Below are 21,314 nucleotides of genomic sequence, written 5' to 3'. Positions count from 1 at the left end.
AATACACATTTTATAGGCAATGTGTTGTAAGGATGAGTTGTTCTGTGCAAAAATTAATTTATTTTCTTGTGAATTATTGTTTTCCTGGGCAGAATTCTGTTTTGATGAAAAATTTGAGGACGACAATCTTGTATTGCATCTTTTGAAAAATTCCATTATGGGTTTTTGTTTGTTTGTTTTAAAATATACTTAATTACAAGTTGCTTTTCATCAGCTGTGTGCTCACTTTTGTCTTACATATTTTCCACCAACCTGATTTTTTCATATTTAGCCTTAGTCCCTCCAATACATCTCTTCTGTCCAATTCTTGAGGTCTTGAAAAATAGGCAGGTAGAAACAGGAACACTTAGAAAACTTAAGTTTTCTCACCTAATTCAGAGTTGTGGTTTTTTTCAAATTCTGCCTTGTGCTATATTTGAAAATGGGAAAGAATCATGAAAGAAAAAAAAGTAAGTTTCAAAATTTCACGTTCCAGTTGTTTTTTTTTTAATAGCTATTTTAATTTTTCCCTAGAAAAGTTTAGGCTACAAAAAAAAAAATTGATTAAAATCATCTCTTTTTCCCCCCTTCCCTGCAGCTGTCTATATAATCAGTTGCAATTCTTATGACACCTTTTACTGGCATTATTCTTCATTCCAAACTGGGAACCAAGTTTCGTAACTCCATGGTCATACTTGAAAAAGCTTGAATCCAGCATTAATTTCAGTTAATATTGTATAGCAAAAGCAGTTCTACATGCTCTCCAGTAATCGTTTTAGAGTTAGGCAGTTACTCTGGATCTGTGCAAGGAGAAGCAATTTGAAGATCCATTCAGTCCAGCCTTGAAAGCAAACAAGGACAAATGGGAACTGTGGTAACTTCAGCGAGTGATATGGAGAATAGTGTTCTCCTATGCAGGTGAAAAAGCCTGTTCTTTGAGGTGAAGTGCAAACTATATGCATTCAGCCAAATTACTCTTTTTTAAGGTCTACTGAAAGGTTTACGTAAAGAAAAAGAATCTCTTCATTCCCGGAAAGTGAACCATATTGCTGTTTTACACTTGTATCTCGGTGAGGGTATTCTTAATCAAACTACTACATATTGGATTTGATTATATACCACTTACTTTACCTTAATTCCTTCTTAGCTCTCAACTCGAAAATAATGTTAGGAGGAGTGAGTGCATGGCAAGTCTTGAGAGTCTGTGGATTTCAGGATTTCACGAGCCCATAGGGCGAATTCTCTTGAGATGGATTTTGTCAGTTCAAGAACTGTTCTGTTCTTTAGATGTTGACCTTGTTTAAATTAGTCACAGGTAAATGAATTCTGGGTATTTGAGGCTCTTTCCATAGCAGCTTACAAGTGCTCTTTTTTGCAGAAAATCTAACATCAAATTATTACTGCCCATAGAGGGCCTTTTTCAGGCAAAATAAATAATTCTTGGAAATAATTTGAAGGTTGAGGTAACAACAATTTGTTCTGAACCTGAAAGACTAAAGCTTATAGATTATTGGGAGGAGGTGACCTTAAGTGACACCTTGAGTCCCGTCCTCTCCTCAGATACAAATACCTTTTATAAGACCAAACTCTCTAACCTTTCATTTAAAGGAAAAAATCCCTTTTTTCCTAAATGTTAGCTAGGTGGGCTCGTTACCTGATCCTAATTCAATCCTCCTCAGCCCCCCAAGAATCAAGGACGCTATTTCCGCCCCCCATCCCCAGAAAGATTCATGAAATTTTCAGTTATCATTGTTCATGTATGATTAAAAGTGTCTGTTATTAGAACAAGTCTGGCAGCGGAGCAACTGCCCACTTTTTGCGTAATAGGATATTAATTAATACCCTTGCTCCGCAGGCAGCAAGGCTGGAGATGTAATCTGTATCCAGCCTGTGGGAGGTTAAAGTCTTGTCTCCTGCGCTGCAGAGAGTGCCCTAAGCAAGAAGCTACGGCTCAGTCGGAGAGAGGCTGTTCACTCCGTGTCTGTCACGGAGCTGAAGCCTGGCACTGATATCCCTGGCACAGCACCATGGCCGTAGCAAGTATTAACAATTTGGGGAGCTTCACTTTGTTCTAGCTAGTTTAGAAAGGATGAAAATCAAAAATCCAGTGTAGACTGGATAGCGTACTGTTTCTACCTAATACTGTTCTTTTTGATGTATGGAGTATAGCAGGTTCTCATACCCTCTAAAATGCATTATTCACTGTAGTTGTAATGCTTTTTGTCTTTTCCAAGGACATAAACTAGCTTTTCATCTAATTTTGTCCCAGATTGCAATGGGAAAAATCATTGTCCTGGTGACAAACCTGAAACAGGACTCTAGCATTATACAGTAAAATATATGTACTGCTCTCTAACTTGCTGTCAGTGGCCGGTAGAATTATTGGCCACCTTCAGCAGTGGGCAGGACAAGAAAAGCTGAAAGCAGAGCCTGTAAGACATCTTGTTTTACTCGCTATTCTTTTGCTAGGCTGTCGAGGCCAGGAGGGTGTGATTTTTTTGACAAATATGATTCCATATTCACTGAAATGCAAGCACTAACCAGCTTCAGTGGGAATCCTCTTAACCTGCAATCAGTTTGACTGAGGGTGGAATAAAGTTCTGTTCTTTTGGTCTGCATTTCAGATACAGAAAGGGTGTGTGTGTTGGAAGCGCTTCGTTTAGTACTGTCTTGTTATCTCTCCATAAAAATTAATTACTGAGATATTGTTATACTTGATTTTGTATTGGTAAAGGCTTCATATCTATTCTTTTTATATTTAGTTTTGTCCTGTGAGTACTAATGTCTTACCTACATAGCAGTTTCTATGGTTTTTCTAGTGCGCTCTTGGTGAAGAATGAGGTAGATACCTTGCGCTGTTAGGCGTTTTTTTGAAACAAACGACAGGTATTTTTCTAAGAAAAGAATAGTGATTCCACCTTTGCACCCCACCGCGCACCTGAACTATTTAATGCATCCACAAACGGATTGTAGTGGGTCCAGCTTTCCTCCTTTTTTTTTATGAAGTCTGAAGCCCCATCCAAAACGTGGAATAGATCGTGTGTAAAGATGAAGGAGAGCACTTGTTCGTGGAATGGATGAATTATCATGTCCCGGTTATTTCTGATGGAGTCAATGGAATTACGTTTCTCTCCAAAGCTAAAATTTTTGTTTTCTAAATGAAAATTTGCTGGTAGAATCTGTATATAGAAGAGTCAAGCCTAGTCTGACTCTTGAATTAATTGGGTAGAGGATTCATTTAGTTGTCAGGTTTAGGATTCACATTGAAACATTTGGGCAAAGGGAGGTGAAAGGGTTTCCTATTTTGTCTTATTAAAGACAGTGTACTCTGAATGCTAATCACGAGTACTATAAAAACTCAGACTTGAAATGCAGGAAGTCCGGTGATTATGGTAACTTATTATTGAGAGGGCTTGCATTCAATGTGGATTAGTCAGTGGCTATGGTTTTATTTATAAATGGGCTCAAATTGCTTAAGCGCGTGCTGGTTCTCTGGTGGAATGGGGATAAGAGGTGAGCGCTGCCAAGCAGTGATTCCACATTGTGATTCAGGAATGGCTTTTTTTTTTACTCAAAACAGAAACAAGCTTTGGTATTGTTGGAATAGAAAACCAATTTTAAAAGGCAAAATCTGTCATGAAGAACTCTGTATTCCTTTTAGTTGTCGTTGTTGCCATTATTATTATTGTTGTTGACAGCAAGATGAAATCTTTTTCAAAGTGATCGATTACAGGTATTTTAGCTGACCATTTTTGGCAAGATCTTCATGTAAAATCCCTTTTGAAACATGGCCATGGTCTTATGAGAACATTTGTTTGCATAACATATATTTCATAAGTAAGATGCATGGTTTTTTTAAAAAAAGCCTGACTCATCCTCCCTACCTTTATTTTTAAGCTAAACACTTTCAGCATAAATATAAACCGCTTCTGCAAATGCCAGCTAAGCCTGTTGCTCTGTAGCCTTTGCAGCCCTCTTCCTCTCCCTTCCCTTTCTTTCCATCTTCCACCCACCTACCTTCCTCCTTCTCCTACTTCCCCAGGTGCTGGGATACTACAGAAAGCTCAATGGGTTTCAAATATTCAACCTTCCCCCAACTTCCAAAAGATGAACTGGGAAAATTTCAAAAAGACTAACCATAAAGAGTGTTACTAAAGGCCATTTTTAAGTCCCAAAGTGCTGAGCAGTCTATACTGTTTACATTTCTCTTAGGGGCTAATGTTTTTTAAAGCAAATAAATTGTAAAAAGTAACATAGAAGTACCTTGTTAACCAACTCATGCTTCAGGTGACTTGAACATGCAAATTTTACACTCATGAACTGTACTAATAAATTACTTATTCTCTTTTGTGTCTTAATAGTCACTAAAAATGTTATTTTAATTAACTTTTATTTAACTATTAAAATATAGATACTGATTTATAGGTGACTCCTACCTTCCCCCTACTCTGTGTTCTATGGTATGTAACTGTTTAGCAAGATTACCACTTTCTTCGTTAAACTCAGAAGCATTTACTGTTTTGTTCCTTTATCACAAGGTGACAGAGCCCTTACAGTGTGTACCTGAGATTTCTTGCAGCTTGGGGACAGAACCAGTCAGTAACACTGTAAACTTAATGTGACTAATAGGTCAGTTCAACAGCCGTGTCCCAGCTGGGATTTTCCTGTTTGGGATGCTTTTTCCCTTTGGTGCTACTTTCCCTCACTTTTTGAAGGATAGTGGAATTTTTCAGTTACATGAAATATTTTGGATGTAAAACCCAGCTGAGTAAGCCCAGCTTATTTTTACTTTCATTTGTTCTGTCTTTTAAACAAGATTAGGGAAAACTTCCAGAATAAAAGGGAATTCAAATCAGTATTGCTTCATGTGCCCAGTCTCATGAGACTCGTGACATGGGAATATAGGAAAGATTTTAAGTATTAGTTGCTTCAGAGCTACAGACATGTAAATCTCAGCCATTTGTGTCTCGTTTGTGCAAGGTCCATAGATAACTTGACACATTTAAACAAATTATCCTAACCTGGAACGTCATGGAGAGAATGCCTGCTCTTTCCATACTCTCCAAGGTGAAGCGGTTCATTTGTTTCTAATGAGGGGTGGGTAAATGAAGCCCGTACAGATATATGGGTGGAAAACTCTGTCTCATTTCTTAAGGAGAGTGAGAAGACTAAATAGAAAAAGTATTTTTTAATATTTCTTGTCTATTAATGTAGAGATGTGTACAGTAGCTCTTCCTAATCGGTGAGTTTTAAACTGAAAGTATCTCATTGCTTTTAATTCAAACAAGTAGTCCTGAAGTCCCAAGATTCACCTTCAAAGTGTTTTTTTTCTTCCATAAAAATTCTATCTTTACAAGCTAATACAAATTTAAGGAAAAAAAAAAAGTTGTGTCTCTGTAGAAATCTGCTGGGACGATGTGATTGTTTCTACAGATACTGACTACAATTCTATATATAGGTCATCCAGTTTTTAGTCAGTGCCAGTTGTCTTTATGTTTTAAAGCAAAAGAAGGGAGAGATCTCTACCTTGTCTAACGTGTCGATGTTCTAGGGTTAACGTCACTCCCTGGTGTCACACTGCTGTGAAAATCCCATCAGATGGGATTTGAGTGGGAAAATTGATCTACTTCCAAATGTCATTTCTCTGAACAATAAAGGCCTACAGGTCACTCCCACCCTGAAAACTGATCACTGACAGAGCTGGATTTGTTTTAGTAGCAGGAATGATCTCTGACATACCTAAGAAAAATGTTTATTTTTAACAGTACTGTATCTGTGTTTTACAAAAGGAGAAATAAATTACCTTGGTTAAGGAAGCCTGGGGGAAAGTCGAAGTGGCGTAATATCCCACTGCTCCATCCACTGAAAGGCCTGATTTTATCCCCAAGCTGCAAGAAAAGTGAACAATTCTTTGTAATCAAGCTGTGGGGCTCATGAAAGAGAGGGACATTTTTACTAAAGGACTGATGCATTGTCCTATTTTCTAATAACATTGCTTTATGATACTGCTTCACTTTAAAATGCTGCATTTTGAGAAGAGGCATTATGAGCCAGAGCGTACAAAAACTGCTTGCTATAGAAAGCAAAAACTTGGATGTTAGCAGAATGGCAGTGCAGTATAATTGTATATTTTAAAAAAACACATCACAATAGAGTTACACATAGTCAAGCTGGATATAACGTTAAGTAGAACTGAGTAATCTTGCCATTTGTATTGCAGCTACCTTTTGACTTTGTGCATTTTGCTTTTCTGTTTCTTAGATGCACAGCCCACAGATGGAGAAAGGGAGGTATGGAACCAGATCAGTGCAGTTTTACAGGACTCGGAAAGTATGCTTGCAGACCTTCAGGCTTACAAAGGGGCTGGACAAGAAATTAGAGATGTATGTTTGTTAAAGTTAATGATAGTTCTTTGGAAGCAAAATCAAGCAAAACTCAGTGTGTTCCTTGCTTCTGTTCTGTGTCCAAGCACATTCTGTGAAATGATATGAAAATCTTCATTAAAATTGTATTTAGAAAATATGTTACAGATTATGTGTAACATTGAATATAAAACCCTAATGTGAAATCATTAAATGATGGCTGTTGGAACTTCTTGTAGGTTTACTATTAGTAATTAGTAATTATTTTCACTTTAAGAAACAGCATTTCCTATACCTTATTTCATATATTTAATGGTAGAAGTCAAAGTTGAGGACATGGAAGAAATAATACTCAGATGTTAGAAATACACTGCAAAAAAAGTTGAAAATAGTTTTTCTTCTGTGTAAGTGAAATAATGAACCACAGCAAATTTTAAACTTGCATCCACTTTACAGGCATCTTATTCTATGAAGCTGGTCCCGAAGTACAATTCTGAACTGTAACTTAAAATTTTTCTCAGCTGACCAGACGTTTTCCTGCATCAGCTTCGTAGTTACTGTTAGCATCAGCTGTTGGTTACTTAAGAACCTGAATATGTTGAAGCATCAAAACCATCAAAACCTTAAAAAAAAGGCTATTTCTGCAACCATTAGTCATACAAAAGGTCTTACCTGATGCATCTACAGTAGTTTTGCTCCCCAAAGAATATGTTACAACATATTTCTCTATGTCAGTGGTGCATTGGAATGAATAATTTTAAATCAGTATGTTACAGGGGGAGAGGGAAGGTGGAAAACATGGTGGGTTTTGGACTTACTAATTTCCTATTCCTGTGCAATGTAATTACTCATAGTTCTATGTTTTACAATACTTACTTTCTAAAATAATGTAGTAGAAAAATTCCAAACCACCTTTTGCTTGTTATTCATATATCACAGTTCTTTACAGTAATATTTTCATTTCAGGCAATACAAAATCCCAATGATATCCAGTTGCAAGAAAAAGCATGGAATTCAGTATGTCCTCTGGTTGTAAGGCTGAAGCGCTTTTATGAGTTTTCACTCAGATTAGGTGAGCCCTGTTTTGGTATGTCTGTTTATTAGGCTACTTTTTGTATAAAGAAATAGGAAGTTTCTTTTTCCAGAGACTTTTAAAGGGTTATTATTCTTTCTGTTTGATATCAGCAGACATTTAACTGCAATTACATTTATCAAGGCATATTTTTAATCTTAATTTAATTTCAAAATTATCATAGTTTGTTAGTTTGTCACTTAAATCTGTATTATCTAAATAGAGTACAAGCAGAGAACGTGATAAAACTGTATAAAGTTTTTCTTTGGTGCCTGCCACTCTTCTGCACTTCACTGGTCCATGTTGTGCTAATACAATTTATTTTTTGTAATTTGGATCCTTCAAAGTTTTAAAAGGAATATAAACCAGTAATATTTTGAGACTTTTTAAAAACAGGGATAACAGGGGGAGAAGGGTATCAATAAACTCTCTCACAGGCTGAAAATCCAAAGTTGGGCATGTTTTACACTGACCTTGTCATCCCTACAAACCCCCAAAATCGTGTAATTACTCCTTGAATTAGGACTCTGGAAGAGAACCAGTGTGCAAAAATGTATGTATGAAGTGGGAGAGCTCCCAATGCAAGGGAATTCTTCTACAACATCCTCCTTACTAAGTCTTTCACTTTTTGAGTTTTGCTGGTAATTATAGCTGCGGGAGCTGAATTACATTGCTATCAGTGCCTAACTTACTTTTAGTAACAGGAATGCCAGAATAATCTCTATACTGAGCTGATGGCTACTTGGGGAAGATCAAAGAGAAAGAGTTGAATATTTGAATGCAGGAAAAATGCTTTCTCTAGAATTTTCGATAGGGAACCCAGATAAAGGGTGATAAAAAGGGAGGAGAGCTCAGTGATACAAAATGGAGAGAAAATGGCAGAGAGTTTGAAGAGGCAGGTGTCTTTGACTAATGTTTCTCACCTTAGAATAGTAAGAAAAAACATTTCTATTTGGGCTCTGCATGTTTGGAGGGTTCCTTCCCTTCAAAGTGTATTTAGATACTTACTTAAAACTTTGTCGTAATGTGGACTGAATAGAGTTTGTGCTTCTGATTTTTATTCAGAGAAAGCTCTGCAGAGTTTATTGGAGTCCTTGACGTGCCCACCTTATACTCCAACTCAACACCTGGAACGGGAACAGGCTCTAGCAAAAGAGTTTGCAGAAATCTTACATTTTACTCTTCGTTTTGATGAACTTAAGGTTAATAAAGTCTTTTAATATATGCTGATTTTTTCCATGTATTTTGAACCGAAACTGATTATTTCCTATTTGTCTTCCTCGAAGATGAGAAACCCAGCAATTCAGAATGACTTCAGTTATTACAGGCGGACAATAAGTCGCAATAGAATAAACAACATGCATGTAAGTAAATAAAATCTGATCTGCTGTTCGCACTGAGGTATTTATCAGTATGCATTTATACCATTTGTGGTACTGTTTTTTCTTTTGATTCGCTAGCTGTCATGTTCTCTCCTTCACACTGAGAGTTAATCAGCAGTCCGGATGAAGTGATTAGAGTGGAACTATTCATGCAACAATCTGCTTGCTGACATGAGCATGTACTGTATCTTTTTCTTGCTGCAGCAAGATTTTAAAGAGTTTTACTGACTATTTTTTCTCATGTTTTCATCAGCTAGACATTGAGAATGAAGTAAATAATGAAATGGCCAATAGGATGTCCCTGTTTTATGCAGAAGCCACACCGATGCTGAAAACACTCAGTAATGCAACTACACATTTTGTATCAGAAGTAGGTAATGGGGGAGAAAATGTCCAACACAGACATTCTTGATTTTAATTTTACAAGATGGTTTACTGAACATTGGCTGTTTTTAACCCTTCTAGAACAAAACATTACCAATTGAAAATACAACGGACTGTCTAAGTACTATGGCTAGTGTATGTAAAGTCATGTTGGAAACACCGTAAGTTTTACCTTAAATCTTGTTTTTCTTATTTGAGGGAATTTGTATTGTGTTTTAAGTAGCTGCCTGGGATAAATACAGTTTTTTGCAAATAAATTCGTGTATGTTTGCCTTTAAGTTGTTACCACTTTTGTATACAAAGCATGACCTGCTATTAAAAAGCCTTGCCTCCTATTTTAACCACCTTACGATATTTTTCATGAATCAGTATTGAGTTTTGTTAAGGAGAGCTTACATGGGCAGCCTGCATTTCAACAGAAGGTTAAAATACAAGTGTAAACTTGTGCACTCATAGGCCTCAGCGTCTGTGTCTTGTCTAACTGGGGCCATAGACCAACTACTGTCTCATTTGCCCATGCTGCTCAGTTATTGGCACACTTTAGGGGCAAGATTTTGGCTCTTCCAAGTAGTGCTTTCGCAAATGATACACAGGGACTATTTTGAAGATCATATGAATAGATCTTTTTTGGATGCAGCCATCTTATTCTGGATATGAGAAAGTTCAGCTGTATGGAAACTGTGCAATTGCGTTCCTATCTAGTAGCGTAGATAGTGGGGTTGCTATTGTTTAGCTATGCATTTAGTTGAGTATTTTTTAGGTTAGAGGTCTCTCTGAGTGGAAACACATACAAGATAGAGTCAAGGTAGTCTTCCTGTCTTTGAATCATTTGTTCATGGTGCCATGTAAAGGGTAGAACTCCTGAGGTTATTGTGTTTATGAAAATTCTGGAGAAGTGTACGTAGGAGGTGGGACTCATCTCTCAGTCCCAGGACATCATAGAAGTAGTAATTGAAAAGTAACCTTATGTGTCAGCTCATTTTTTGGCAAAAGTAGAGAAACAAAGTTGTGAGTCATCTACCAGAAGATTATCTGATATTTAATTCTAATTGTGGGATAATCAAGCATTTTCACATCAAAATGTCTGTAGCCTTTAAATCTGTTCATGTTATGATGCTGTGTAAGAATAAAGGTTGACGTTATTGTAAACTGAGAGGTAGAATAGTACAGATTTTAGTATTTTTAATGATATGTTTAAGTGAAAAAATCAAGTTTTATATTGAAAATCAATAAATGATGGTAGACAAATCTATGTATTACCTACTCAAAATAATACTTGTTAGAAAAATTGTGATAATTTCTGGGTTTGGGGATTTCTGTTTTTCTCTGCTGTAGCTCATTTTTCATTTCCTGATGATAGTTTCAGGGATTAGAGCCGATAGGGGCTGTCTTAACTGTGCCATCCATATTCTTATTTTGGAATTGAAAAGTCAAAGAAAAACTCTTTGGAATAAGTTAAGTCCAGTCCTATCTAGTAGGCCTCCACATTTTAGATGCTCAGTTGTTGAAGTTGCCTATGGACTTAGGGGGCAGAGAGAGAGCAATGACTATGATCCACATAAGTGAAGCCCTGAACTTACTAGCTGCTGAAGTTAGATCCCACTTAAATGTTAACTGTTTCAAAGTAGGAATTTAAGCAAAAAGAGTAGCTTTCCTTGGAGGTCCTGATATGTTGTGTTTCTAAGATTAAACAGAGGTACGATCAGTCTCCATCATATTTCATGAACTGTGGAAGTCATCTTCTGTAAAGCCATCATCATAGACATTTTGCTGAAGTGGGGATCTGAACTGTGAAGGGGTGTTAGAAGGGGTTTACATATCTCTATTTGCTTTCTAACCATTCTTCTAAATTGACAAGGACTTACGCAATTCAAAGATCTTTAAAATCTTACTAAGATGCATCTTCAACCTTAAAATACAGTTTTAGTTCAGATTTCAGGCACTCATAGTCTAGTTTGCAAAATTGTCCAGTAAGAAGTCAAGACTGTTTATTTCTTTTGTTCTGTTTTCCAGAGAGTACAGGAGTAGATTCACCAGTGAAGAGACCCTTATGTTCTGCATGCGAGTAATGGTGGGAGTTATTATTCTGTATGATCACGTTCATCCTGTGGGAGCTTTCTCAAAGACATCAAAGATTGATGTAAGAGTGACTTTTCTTTAATACTCTAGATTTAAGAATACTAGTCTGAAGCTTTTTTCCAGCACAAGCTTATGACTTTGTATAAATCATCTTAATTACTTTTGAATGGCAAAATTTAGAATTCATCTTCACCTGCGTACTTTAATAGATCATTTGAAAATTAAAATAAGGATCAGTCTTTTTTTCTTTGTGTTTTCTTCCAGACACAGATACTCATTTGTCTTAGTTAACTCTGCTTTCCTGCCAACTGTACAGTTACACTAAAATAATTTTGTATTACACCTACCCTGGAATAAGTTCTATGGTCATAATTTTTTATTAATTACGTAATTTATTTATGCTAAAATGTTCATCTTTGGCAGTAGTTCTGTTGTAAATAAGCAGATATTCGACATTGTCTCTGCTTTGTCTGAGATCTGAAGTAGCAGAACTGAGATGTTACTGTTGTAATGTTGATAATGGGTCTTCAGTTGTAGCTTTGGCAGGACCAGTCACAGGGAAATCAACCTTATTTTTTCATCTGAGATATTGCAAGCATACACAAAAAAGTACTCTTAATTTTTGCTACATGTTTTTACAAACCTAAATGTCATGCGCCACATCTTTCAGCAGAAATAAGCTGTAATTCATGAAAAAAAGATGCTAAGTCTTTCCCTTTACAAGAGAGCCTTCTTCAAAAGAAAAGCAAAAATATGTATGTATTATTGTGCTCCATGACACTGAGTCTTCGTTAGCATTTTTCATCTGCAGATAGCAGTATTTTACCACATCTCCTCTTTGACTCTGTTTAACAGAGGAAAAGATATGTCACAAAGAGGTGAATTGATTTGCTCAAGGTCATGCAGCAGATAGAGCCCGGGAATTGAATGCAGACTTCCTGACTGCTAATTCAGTCTCTTGCCTACAGAGACAACACAAGTAAAATTTTGATAGGACCAAATATACAATGTGTGTACTTTATTTCTCACATTTATCCTAACGCCCTGTAATCTTACAAGGAAGTTAGCTAGATGTAAATGGGAGGCAGGAGATGTATGACTCAGTTTTTAAACATGAGTACATGGTCCCAAATCTTAATTCGCCTAATTAGTTTAGTGATTCTTCTCTAATAAAAAAATCTTCTAATATTTCAGATGAGGAGGGTTTTTTACTGTGAGAAAATTCTTTTCTCAAACTAGTCACTTCTTGGGAGCCATTTCAAGAGAATTTCAGGGACAGTGGAACAAATTACCCTTTCCTTACTCTTTCAAGACTGGAGACTGTATTTCAAGCTGTTAATTACAGGCTCCTAGCTTAGACGTCCTAACAGGACGTCCTCTTTTTTGACTGTTTTAGGGATTCTGATTCTAACAAAAATGGAAAAGAATGGTTTGAATTTTTATCCCCTTTGAGTTTGATCTGATCGGACATGTAAACCTGTACTGAGTGACGTGAACATAGTCTTGAGTTTCTCTAGTTCAGGAAAAGTGACTGTGTCACTTCAAAACATGTGCTGCTACCCTGAGAATTTCATCTAATCTGCTATTCCCAAAGCTAGTTTTATCTTCCAGGTAGAAATGAGCCAACTGAGCAGCGATCAGTGACTGTTAGGCTGGTCATTGTGCAGGAGGCTGAGCTACATTTTCCAAATAATTTTTATTGGCATATACATGGACCCTGACTTCAGTTAAGTGTTTCATCATCCGCTTCCATAATAAGGCAGAGTTGCTTTTTAGCTGCAAAGAAAATACTGGCATGTAGATTTAGCACTGTAATGTGACTTGGAAAATTAGAAGGTTCAAATCTTGACACTGCCATGTCTTTATCTGTCATTTTAAATAAGATTAAATTAATCTACACTAATTTCTGGATAGCTATTAGATGTCTTCATAGCAATGGGAAGAAATAGGTACTTCTGGAGCACAATTCATTACATATGTAAGTATATTCTGAATAGGTTAGAGGAATTTCTTATTTCTCTCTATTGACTAGGTTTAGCCAGAGTTTCAGCCTGGTTTTTACAGTCTCCATGAAGACGTTTGTTCAGTGTGGTGTTTAAAATCAACATCATGGAATTCTTATCTCAGATTAAATTTGTAACCACTAGTTATGAAACAAATCTTAAGTTATCACCAGTTAGGTTTACAACTAAAAACTGAATACTGAAAATTACTTCCTTGTGTGCAAGCATAAAAATAAAAGTCAAAGTTGAAACATGTCTTCTGATAGTCGCTAAGAGCAATGATACGGAACTCTCTTCCAAAATCTCTTTTTTTTGCTTATTTCAGCTGTTCTTGTTATTTTTTTAAGTTGGAATTGAAGAAATCATGTGCAAGTTAAAATATATACACTTGATACATAGTTTACTATCTACAAACACTTATTAAAGTAGATGTTTTCTCAAAAGTTAGGTTTTTAACTTAAGATAATTTTTAATAAGCTATAATGCTTTTATTGTGTCATATAAAGCAGCATTAACAGTAGGAAAAAAACTTGCCTGTCTATGGTGAAATTCTTCCTTGTTTTCAGCTAGTGCAATTCATATATTATTGTTCAATAGTGGCATGCTTCTGTTCCCAGATGAAGGGATGCATAAAAGTTTTAAAGGAACAACCACCTGACACTGTGGAAGGACTTCTGAATGCTCTCAGGTATGTGTGGAATAATTGTTTGATTCAGCGTTAACAAATTCCTCTTTGTTTTTCTCCCAATCTCTTTATATTTAAGACTTTTCACCTTAGAAGCCTGATCTATTAAGAAAATTGTCCTTTCAGGTTTACCTTCATCACCTGGGGTTTTCTTAAGTAACATTCATTTCTTTCAATTCCATTTCACTTTGATAAGTAATGACTTAATATTGGAAGTCATAATGTCCTTCTTCAGAGACACTTCAGGTTCGTTTTATCACCTAAAACTTAGCCATCTAAAAGGTAAACAATACATTCAGAGGTAAACAATGTATCTAAGCTAAGATTTGTTATATAAAACACCCCAGCAACTAGAACATTTTAGAAGCGAAGAGTAGAATTTCTGTTTCTCAAACCCTTGATACTTCCCTTCTGTCTTTCCCTTTTAATAAGATTTTTTTTTTTCTTAATTTTGCTAAATGATACAACTTCAAGACAACAGCAACCTAAATCCCAATCCTGTAGCTACGTGTTTAAGGTGCTGTCTTGGGAAGCAAGACACAGTGGTCTCACACTTCTCACAAGCTGAGAAGGGAGTCTTAGTACCAAGTTTTTCAGAGCTGTATTGAATTCTGTAGCTGTTGAATGCTTGGGTAGAGTGAGAACTGCAGCCATAACCACCTCCATATTTGCTTATCATGTCTTTTGAATTATAATTGATGTGGAGTTAAATCCTACAGGTATCAGGTGTGTTTTGAGCTTATGTGATAATCAATCTCCCTATAAACATAAGCAGTGGAGAATGTTTGGGCTTAAATGCAAAAAACCACACTAAAGCTCTTCAGTCCTCCCAGGACATTTAAGAAAGCTGCTTAAAATTAGGCTCATAGATTACGCCAAAATTCGGTCTAAATTCCGAAGTCCTTTTAGTATTTACCCTATTTCTTATGTCTTTCCATGATTTTTACTTCTTTTGAGGCTTTTAATTGGGAAAAAAGAGATAATTTTGACCCGAAATTATGACAATGTCATGGACAGATGGCAAACAGGTTTTAGCCACAGTTCTCCACCTATTAACAGGGAATAATTTATTGCAAGGGGTATTTAGAACACAAAGAGCACCAGACTATTAGCAGTTAAATTCCAGTGATCAGTGACTAGAGGAACATGTAAGTTCCTCCTTTGTGTAATTGAACTGCACTGATTTCAAAAACAGGCACTGAAGTTTGTAGACTTTTCTAATCCCTGTTCATTTTATAAAATATTGTTTTAACTTGTAATTTCTAGGTTCACTACAAAACACCTGAATGATGAATCTACTTCAAAACAAATTCGAGCTATGCTGCAGTAGTATCCTGAGACAAGTAGATGTTTGTATTGATCACAGAAGATGTGTATGTTTACATAATTTAATACAGTTTGATGTTAATACTTGTGTGTATTTACATAACCATTTTCTTCACATTGCTAAAATATATGAATCTGTTCATAACCTGACTGACTTTATATAGTGCAGCCTAAGTTTTTATGCTAGCCTTTATCTTTTGACTTTTAAAATACTTTTTTACTTAGATACTTCAGCTGCGACAGTTTATCTGTGCATTTTAATCCTTGAACACCTTCTCTATCAGAGAAGTAAGTAGTAGTGAAGACAAAATGGAAATCAAATAAACTGAAATGACAAAGATACCACAGAAAAGGAACTTTAAAGAAGGAGAAAGTTAATGTAAGAGAAAGTAAAATTCATTGGATATGTTTTAAGAACATGTTGCACAGTTTTTCAGTCAGTTAGTTTTAGGATCTCATCAAACTTGTATGAATAGGAGAATACCTGAATGTTCATCACTCTCATAAAATACATTGTCTTTCCTGTAATAAGTGGAGATCCACCTAGTTTTAAGGATTATGTGCTGGCTGACATCCAAAAACATATTGCAAAGAGGTCATTTTACCTTTTTTATTAAGTATAACCTGTACCTTTCAACAATTGAGGAAATTAATATCCTTTTTCAGATTCAATATAAAAAAAAAACAGAAAATGTGTTTTAAGACCATTGCTAGATTTTGAAAATTCTGTATAATTTTATTAGATTTAGAAAGGAAAGAGAAAATACTAATGCCTTGACTTACCTAGAAAGGGTTTGTCAGTGTAAATATATGATGATGAACTTTGTCTCTCAGACAGCTCTACCCAGTCATTTTTTTGCTGATATAAACCGGTATAAAGCAGAACACTCTTCTGTAGCAGCAAACTTCCCTAGTGTCAAATTGGCCTCATCAAACTAGGGGTGATATAAATAATTTTCAAGAGCTGATCTGTTCTTAGGCACTTCATCAAGTTCCTTGATAGTATTATTCATTAGATGATTCAGAGTCAACACAGAAATATATATCAGCTGACTGCTCTTCATTGGTTTTTGAGATGTGATTGATGCTTCAAGGAGTTGAGTTCCTTGCTGAGTTGTTTGTTCTTACTTTCTAGTAATTTTTCCAGTAAATGGAATAGAAATACTTTGCCAGAAGCAGCAAAGTGCTCGTGCTCTGTTAAGTGTGTCTTCTCGGTGGTCTGCAGTTGCTGTACATATTCTTGCAGAGGTCACGTTCTGAAAATGTGTTCCATTTTGTGTACTTTGCTTGCATGTATGTGTGAAAACTCCAGTGCTTGTGCACAGATTCAGATTTGTATTTGCTCATTCCTGTGTACATAAATCAGGGTTTGTGTGCTCTCACTGGAATTTTCATGCATATCACTTCTAAAAACATCACCTTAGGACTTTGAAGATGCATTTGGTCTGCTGAAACTTGGCTGCGCTGTGACAAATTGAGTCATTGAACTCAGTCCTTAAACAGTATCAATATCATAAGTTCTTTGGAGTAGGGATTGCCTTAGAGTTTATTTCTGAGCAGAACGACCACTATGAGGTGTCTCAAGCCTGATCAGAACCCATAGGTGCCAACGTTTTACATGTCGTGATACTGGGCAGCACCGCAACTCCAGCATTCATGTCACACATCTGCAGTTGTAGCAGCAGATCACTATGTTGTTGTCGGGAACAGAATTAGAAATCAAGCTAGTTTTTTTTCTTTTTCTAGAAGCAGTGATCACACTGCTTTTTCACAGTAGTAAATCCAGTGTTTACAAGCTCCATTTTTAATGGGGGGACATTTAAAAATGTATATTAGGGAAAATCCTGCTTTGTTCATAGTCACTTCCAGTTAGGTAAATCTAGGTGGATGACAGGTCATTCTGTTGAGCTTTGGTAACTGAAGTTAATACATGCTTACCTGCGATTATTTGTCAAACAATGAAGTCTTATCTTTAAGTAGCCCAGAGGAAAGCTATTTGTCGCTTGTATAATAAAAATGTAAACCTTAAAGCATTCTGTGAGTTGTCATGTGCTGTTTGCCGAAGTCACTGAATTTCTTTGCCTGCTTTGATGTTTTTGTACAGAAGTTTGTTTGAAATAATAAAAAGTTTGGTACAGTAAGTATTGGGACTGTCTATATTTAGAGACAACCTAAACAGGTTGAGAAATATCTCATTTAAAGTTTTGGATCTGAGATATAGTAGGCTCACCTTTATGTATCCAGTTTACAGTTTATTTAAAAAGCATTTAAAATGTTGTACTTGTATGCCACAACAATATAGCCTCACATCACTTAATTCCTGTTTTTTTCTGATGATTCTTGGCACTTGTCTGTCATCTTCACCAGGGGAAATTGTTGATACTGCTTTACAGAGTAGAGGGCATGAATCTGTTCTATGACTTTTATATCTTCACATTAGTCATCCTAGGCTATGGTGGCCATCTCAGGTTGCATTTATAATCAATAAGGTCACCAGAGGATGATTCATTTAATTTTAAGATAAGTGCAAATGAATTACTCTCGGAAGAAGAGCTATATAGACTAATGGTCAAAGTTATTGATCTCCATTTTGTCAGTGTTTCTCCTTATTTTGGCTCATCATTATGTAAGAATACATGTTTGTAGTATGATAAATATTTAAGCCTCATAATGACAGCATTTCAGAATGTGCATAAATGAGTGTGACTACTTTGGGTTAGAACAGCTCTAAAAAATTTGCATGTTTTGTGGTGGAAGAAAATATTATTTTAGGGTGCTATGAATTTGAAAGACTAGAATTTGCTGCTGCAAACAAGTGAATGGGTTTGAAACATAATTTATGACTTCTAAGATTTCTGCTGCTACTAAGTGGCTGTCACAAAGGATAGTAACTGAGATTGTATTTACTGGTATGTGATAGACTACATCACTCAGTTAACTTATCTAATGTTTTCTAAACTAAAATAGAAAGCAACAAAAAGTCTTCTCTGTGTTGCTTTCTGTGTTGTATTTCAGCTAAATTTAAACTGGAAGTAAGACATAAGTGGTATATAAGATGACTTACGTTCTTACATTTACTCTGAATTGAACAAAGTGGGACATAAATTCTTCATATGAAATTATCTCTCTTCCCCCCCCCCCCCATTTACTTCTTGAGAAGTTTAATGGAATCAATACTTTCCTACAAAAATACAGTGCCAGTTAGGTGGATGCACATTTGGGAAATACTGCATCATTTTTTCATGCCACATCTGGTTTTGGCCAAAACCAGTACAGATTGTTATCTGTCCAATTCTCAGACTGTCAAGGTCCCTCTGAATGGCAGCACAACCATCTGGTGTATCAACAACTCCTCCCAGTTTTGTATCATCTGCAAAATTCCTGAGGGTGCATTCTGTCCCACCCTCTAGGTTATTAATGAAGATGTTAAACAGTATTGGTCCCAGTATCAACCACTGGTACGCCACTGGGGACTGGCCTCTAGATGGATTTTGTGCTGCTAATCACAACCCCTTTGAGCCTGGCAGTTCAGCCAGTTCTCAATACACCTCACTGTCTATCTCATCCATATTTCATCAGTTTGTCTATGAGGATGTTATGGGAGACAGTGTCAAAAGCCCTGCTGAAGTCAAGATAAACAAGCCTTCAGTGACATCGGCCAGCTCGCTCAGCATTTGTGGTACCTCCCATCAGGTCCCATAGACTTGCGTATGTCCAGTTTGTTAAACGTTCCCTAACCTGATCCTTCTCCGCCAAGAGTAAGTCTTCCTTGCTCCAGACTTTCTCTCTGGTGTCAGGGACCAGGGATTCCTGAAGGCAAATCCTACTATTAAAGACTGAGGCAAAGGCGGCACTGAGTTCCTTGACCTTTTCTGCATTCTTTGTCACCAGGTCCCGTACCCGATTTAGCAGCAGGCATACATTTTCCATAGCTTTCCTGTTGCTGCTGATATACCTGTAGAAGCCCTTTTTGTTGGCCTTCACATCCTTCACCAGATTTAACTTCAGAAGGGCTTTGGCTTTCCTAACCCCAACCATGCATGCTCAGACAGTGTCTTTATATTCTTCCTGGGTCTCTTGTCCCTGCTCCCGCTTCCTGCATGCTGCCTCTTTATGTTTGAGTTTAGTCAGGAGCTCCGTGTTCATCCATGCAGGCCTCCTGCCATCTTTGATCTTGCATATCCTAGTTTGCTAATAGTTGCAAATAGTTGGAAGAGGTGGGTTTTTGTTGAGTTTTTTTTTTCTTTAAAAAGTAGGACACTAATTACTATTCTCTTACCTCAGATGAATTCTCTAATGCAAAATTACAGAATCTATGAATTCATACCTTGAAGCAGATTAGATAATGCAATGGAAGCCAGTGAGCTGAAACAGTGACATGAATTTTGATTTGCCAATAAGAGAATAAAACCCATTTTGGTTAAAAAGCCAACATAGCAGATCTAGTATTTTAACTTAGTAGTCTGTAGTGCTCCCTGCTACAGACTAATAAAGGTGAATTCCTGACTGACACATAATCCAAATTCTGCAAACACAGAATTCTCTTTAACACCAATTTGAGACAAATGTAACTCAGTTGATTTCAATAGAGCTGTTTCTGATTGACATGGGTGTAAATGATACTCTTTGTCTTTTCTCAGTCGTGGCCTTTGACCTAAGTTGCTTATTACTGAGCAAATTGAGTCTTCTGCTAGTGCAGATCAATGACGTAACATGATAATCTTGCAGAGATCTCTTGCGCTTGACTGCTTTGAAATTAAAACTAAAATGAACAGTGCAGTAGGTGTTCTAGAAAATCAGTAAGTATATAGTTAAAAAGTAGATCAACCAAGCACTAATCCCTAGTTTAAGAGGAAGATATATCATGATTTTTCAACAGATCTTAATTTGAGGTCCAGCTGGAATTAATATAATTCTCTTGTCTTGGATATTTGGGCTGTTGACAATTAAATCTGTAGACTTGGGTATTAAGAATGTGACATACCTCTTGACATTTTAAAATTGCTAACAGAACTTAAAGGTTGGAATATTTGTGTGTGGCTTGGATCAAAATTGCTATTACAGCTTATGATTGTTCTCATTCTGATTCTGCATCCACTTCAGTGAAATCCTAGGGTTTAAAGAAATTTTCCATGGATTTTAGTGATGTGTCAAACAGCTACTCTCTTACTGCCTTGAAAATTGTGGAAGAGTTTGTCTGTCTTCTCTAGACACACAAAAAAAGTTGGAAGAGGACAGTGGGAGATGATCAACCTCAACTGGTTTAGATCTTCCATAATTAAAAGAGGACAAAGCACAAGACTTGACATGGATGCAGTCACCGTGCAGTGCAAAAACTACCCTGTCCTGTGGGTTGTGTGACATGGCAATGTCTGAAGTTCAGATCATGTTAGATGGACAGGGAACGTCTGAAGGGCTTTGACCACGAAAGGATTCTAACCAAAATGAAGAAACTGGTCTCTTTACAGACATGATTTAGTCCTACCTCCATGGTAGGAGGAAGCTTAAGGGCTCTTACAAACCTTACCTCCCTTTCTGTGGCAGCAGCATTGCACTGTGCAGAGCCTCGGTTGCCACTCCAGTTGCTGCCTGAGGGCCCACCTCAGGCTGTAACCTTTGCTCTTTGATGCTTGGCTTTATCAAGTAATGTAAAGCAGCGTGTGAGGGAATGCGAGGTGGCTCACCTTACCTCACCTGTATGCAGCCTCCATCTGCCTTCTCCTCTTGTAAATGGAGTCTTCTCAGTGAATTCAGAGAGATGGGAGCTGAACCTCATTTGGTAACATTTCTGAGAAGGTTATTGAAAAAAGTGATCTTATACTGGTTTTTCAACAGTATTAATATTTGACAATTTCAGATATATTTCTAAATCGAATACTATTGTTTTATATGATTTTAATTCTTTTCCGCAAGAATTTTCTATGCAGTTCCTATTTGTGTCTTTATAAACTCATAAGAAAGAAATGTCTGACAGTGAAATACGCTAGTTCCATGATCTTTTGTGTTTGATTTAGTTTAGGGTGGCTGGGGAAAAAAAAAATT

The 21,314-nt window shown here is 36.5% G+C and overlaps 1 protein-coding gene across 5 annotated transcripts in view; it reads left to right on the top strand.

Annotated features, from left to right (window-relative positions):
- Positions 1 to 17,481, top strand: part of CYRIA (CYFIP related Rac1 interactor A) — a 58,553-nt gene extending 41,072 nt beyond the window's left edge. For 4 of the 5 annotated variants that reach the window (XM_050894081.1, XM_050894082.1, XM_050894083.1 and 1 more), the window contains 9 exons: positions 6,241 to 6,362; positions 7,308 to 7,413; positions 8,479 to 8,615; positions 8,700 to 8,777; positions 9,049 to 9,165; positions 9,261 to 9,340; positions 11,193 to 11,319; positions 13,879 to 13,949; positions 15,213 to 17,481. In XM_050894081.1, coding sequence (XP_050750038.1) covers positions 6,241 to 6,362; positions 7,308 to 7,413; positions 8,479 to 8,615; positions 8,700 to 8,777; positions 9,049 to 9,165; positions 9,261 to 9,340; positions 11,193 to 11,319; positions 13,879 to 13,949; positions 15,213 to 15,276 — 902 coding nt within the window. In that variant the 3' untranslated portion in view covers positions 15,277 to 17,481. Of the gene's footprint in view, positions 1 to 6,240; positions 6,363 to 7,307; positions 7,414 to 8,478; positions 8,616 to 8,699; positions 8,778 to 9,048; positions 9,166 to 9,260; positions 9,341 to 11,192; positions 11,320 to 13,858; positions 13,950 to 15,212 lie in introns of those variants that run through there. The other variant, XM_050894085.1, reaches the window with a different exon arrangement.
- The last annotated feature ends 3,833 nt before the right edge of the window (positions 17,482 to 21,314 follow it).

Source organism: Gymnogyps californianus, chromosome 3 (genome assembly GCF_018139145.2).
Source record: "Gymnogyps californianus isolate 813 chromosome 3, ASM1813914v2, whole genome shotgun sequence".
Lineage (NCBI taxonomy): Eukaryota > Metazoa > Chordata > Aves > Accipitriformes > Cathartidae > Gymnogyps > Gymnogyps californianus.
The sequence above is the reverse complement of the archived record's forward strand: the minus strand, read 5'-3'. Positions and strand labels throughout refer to the sequence as shown.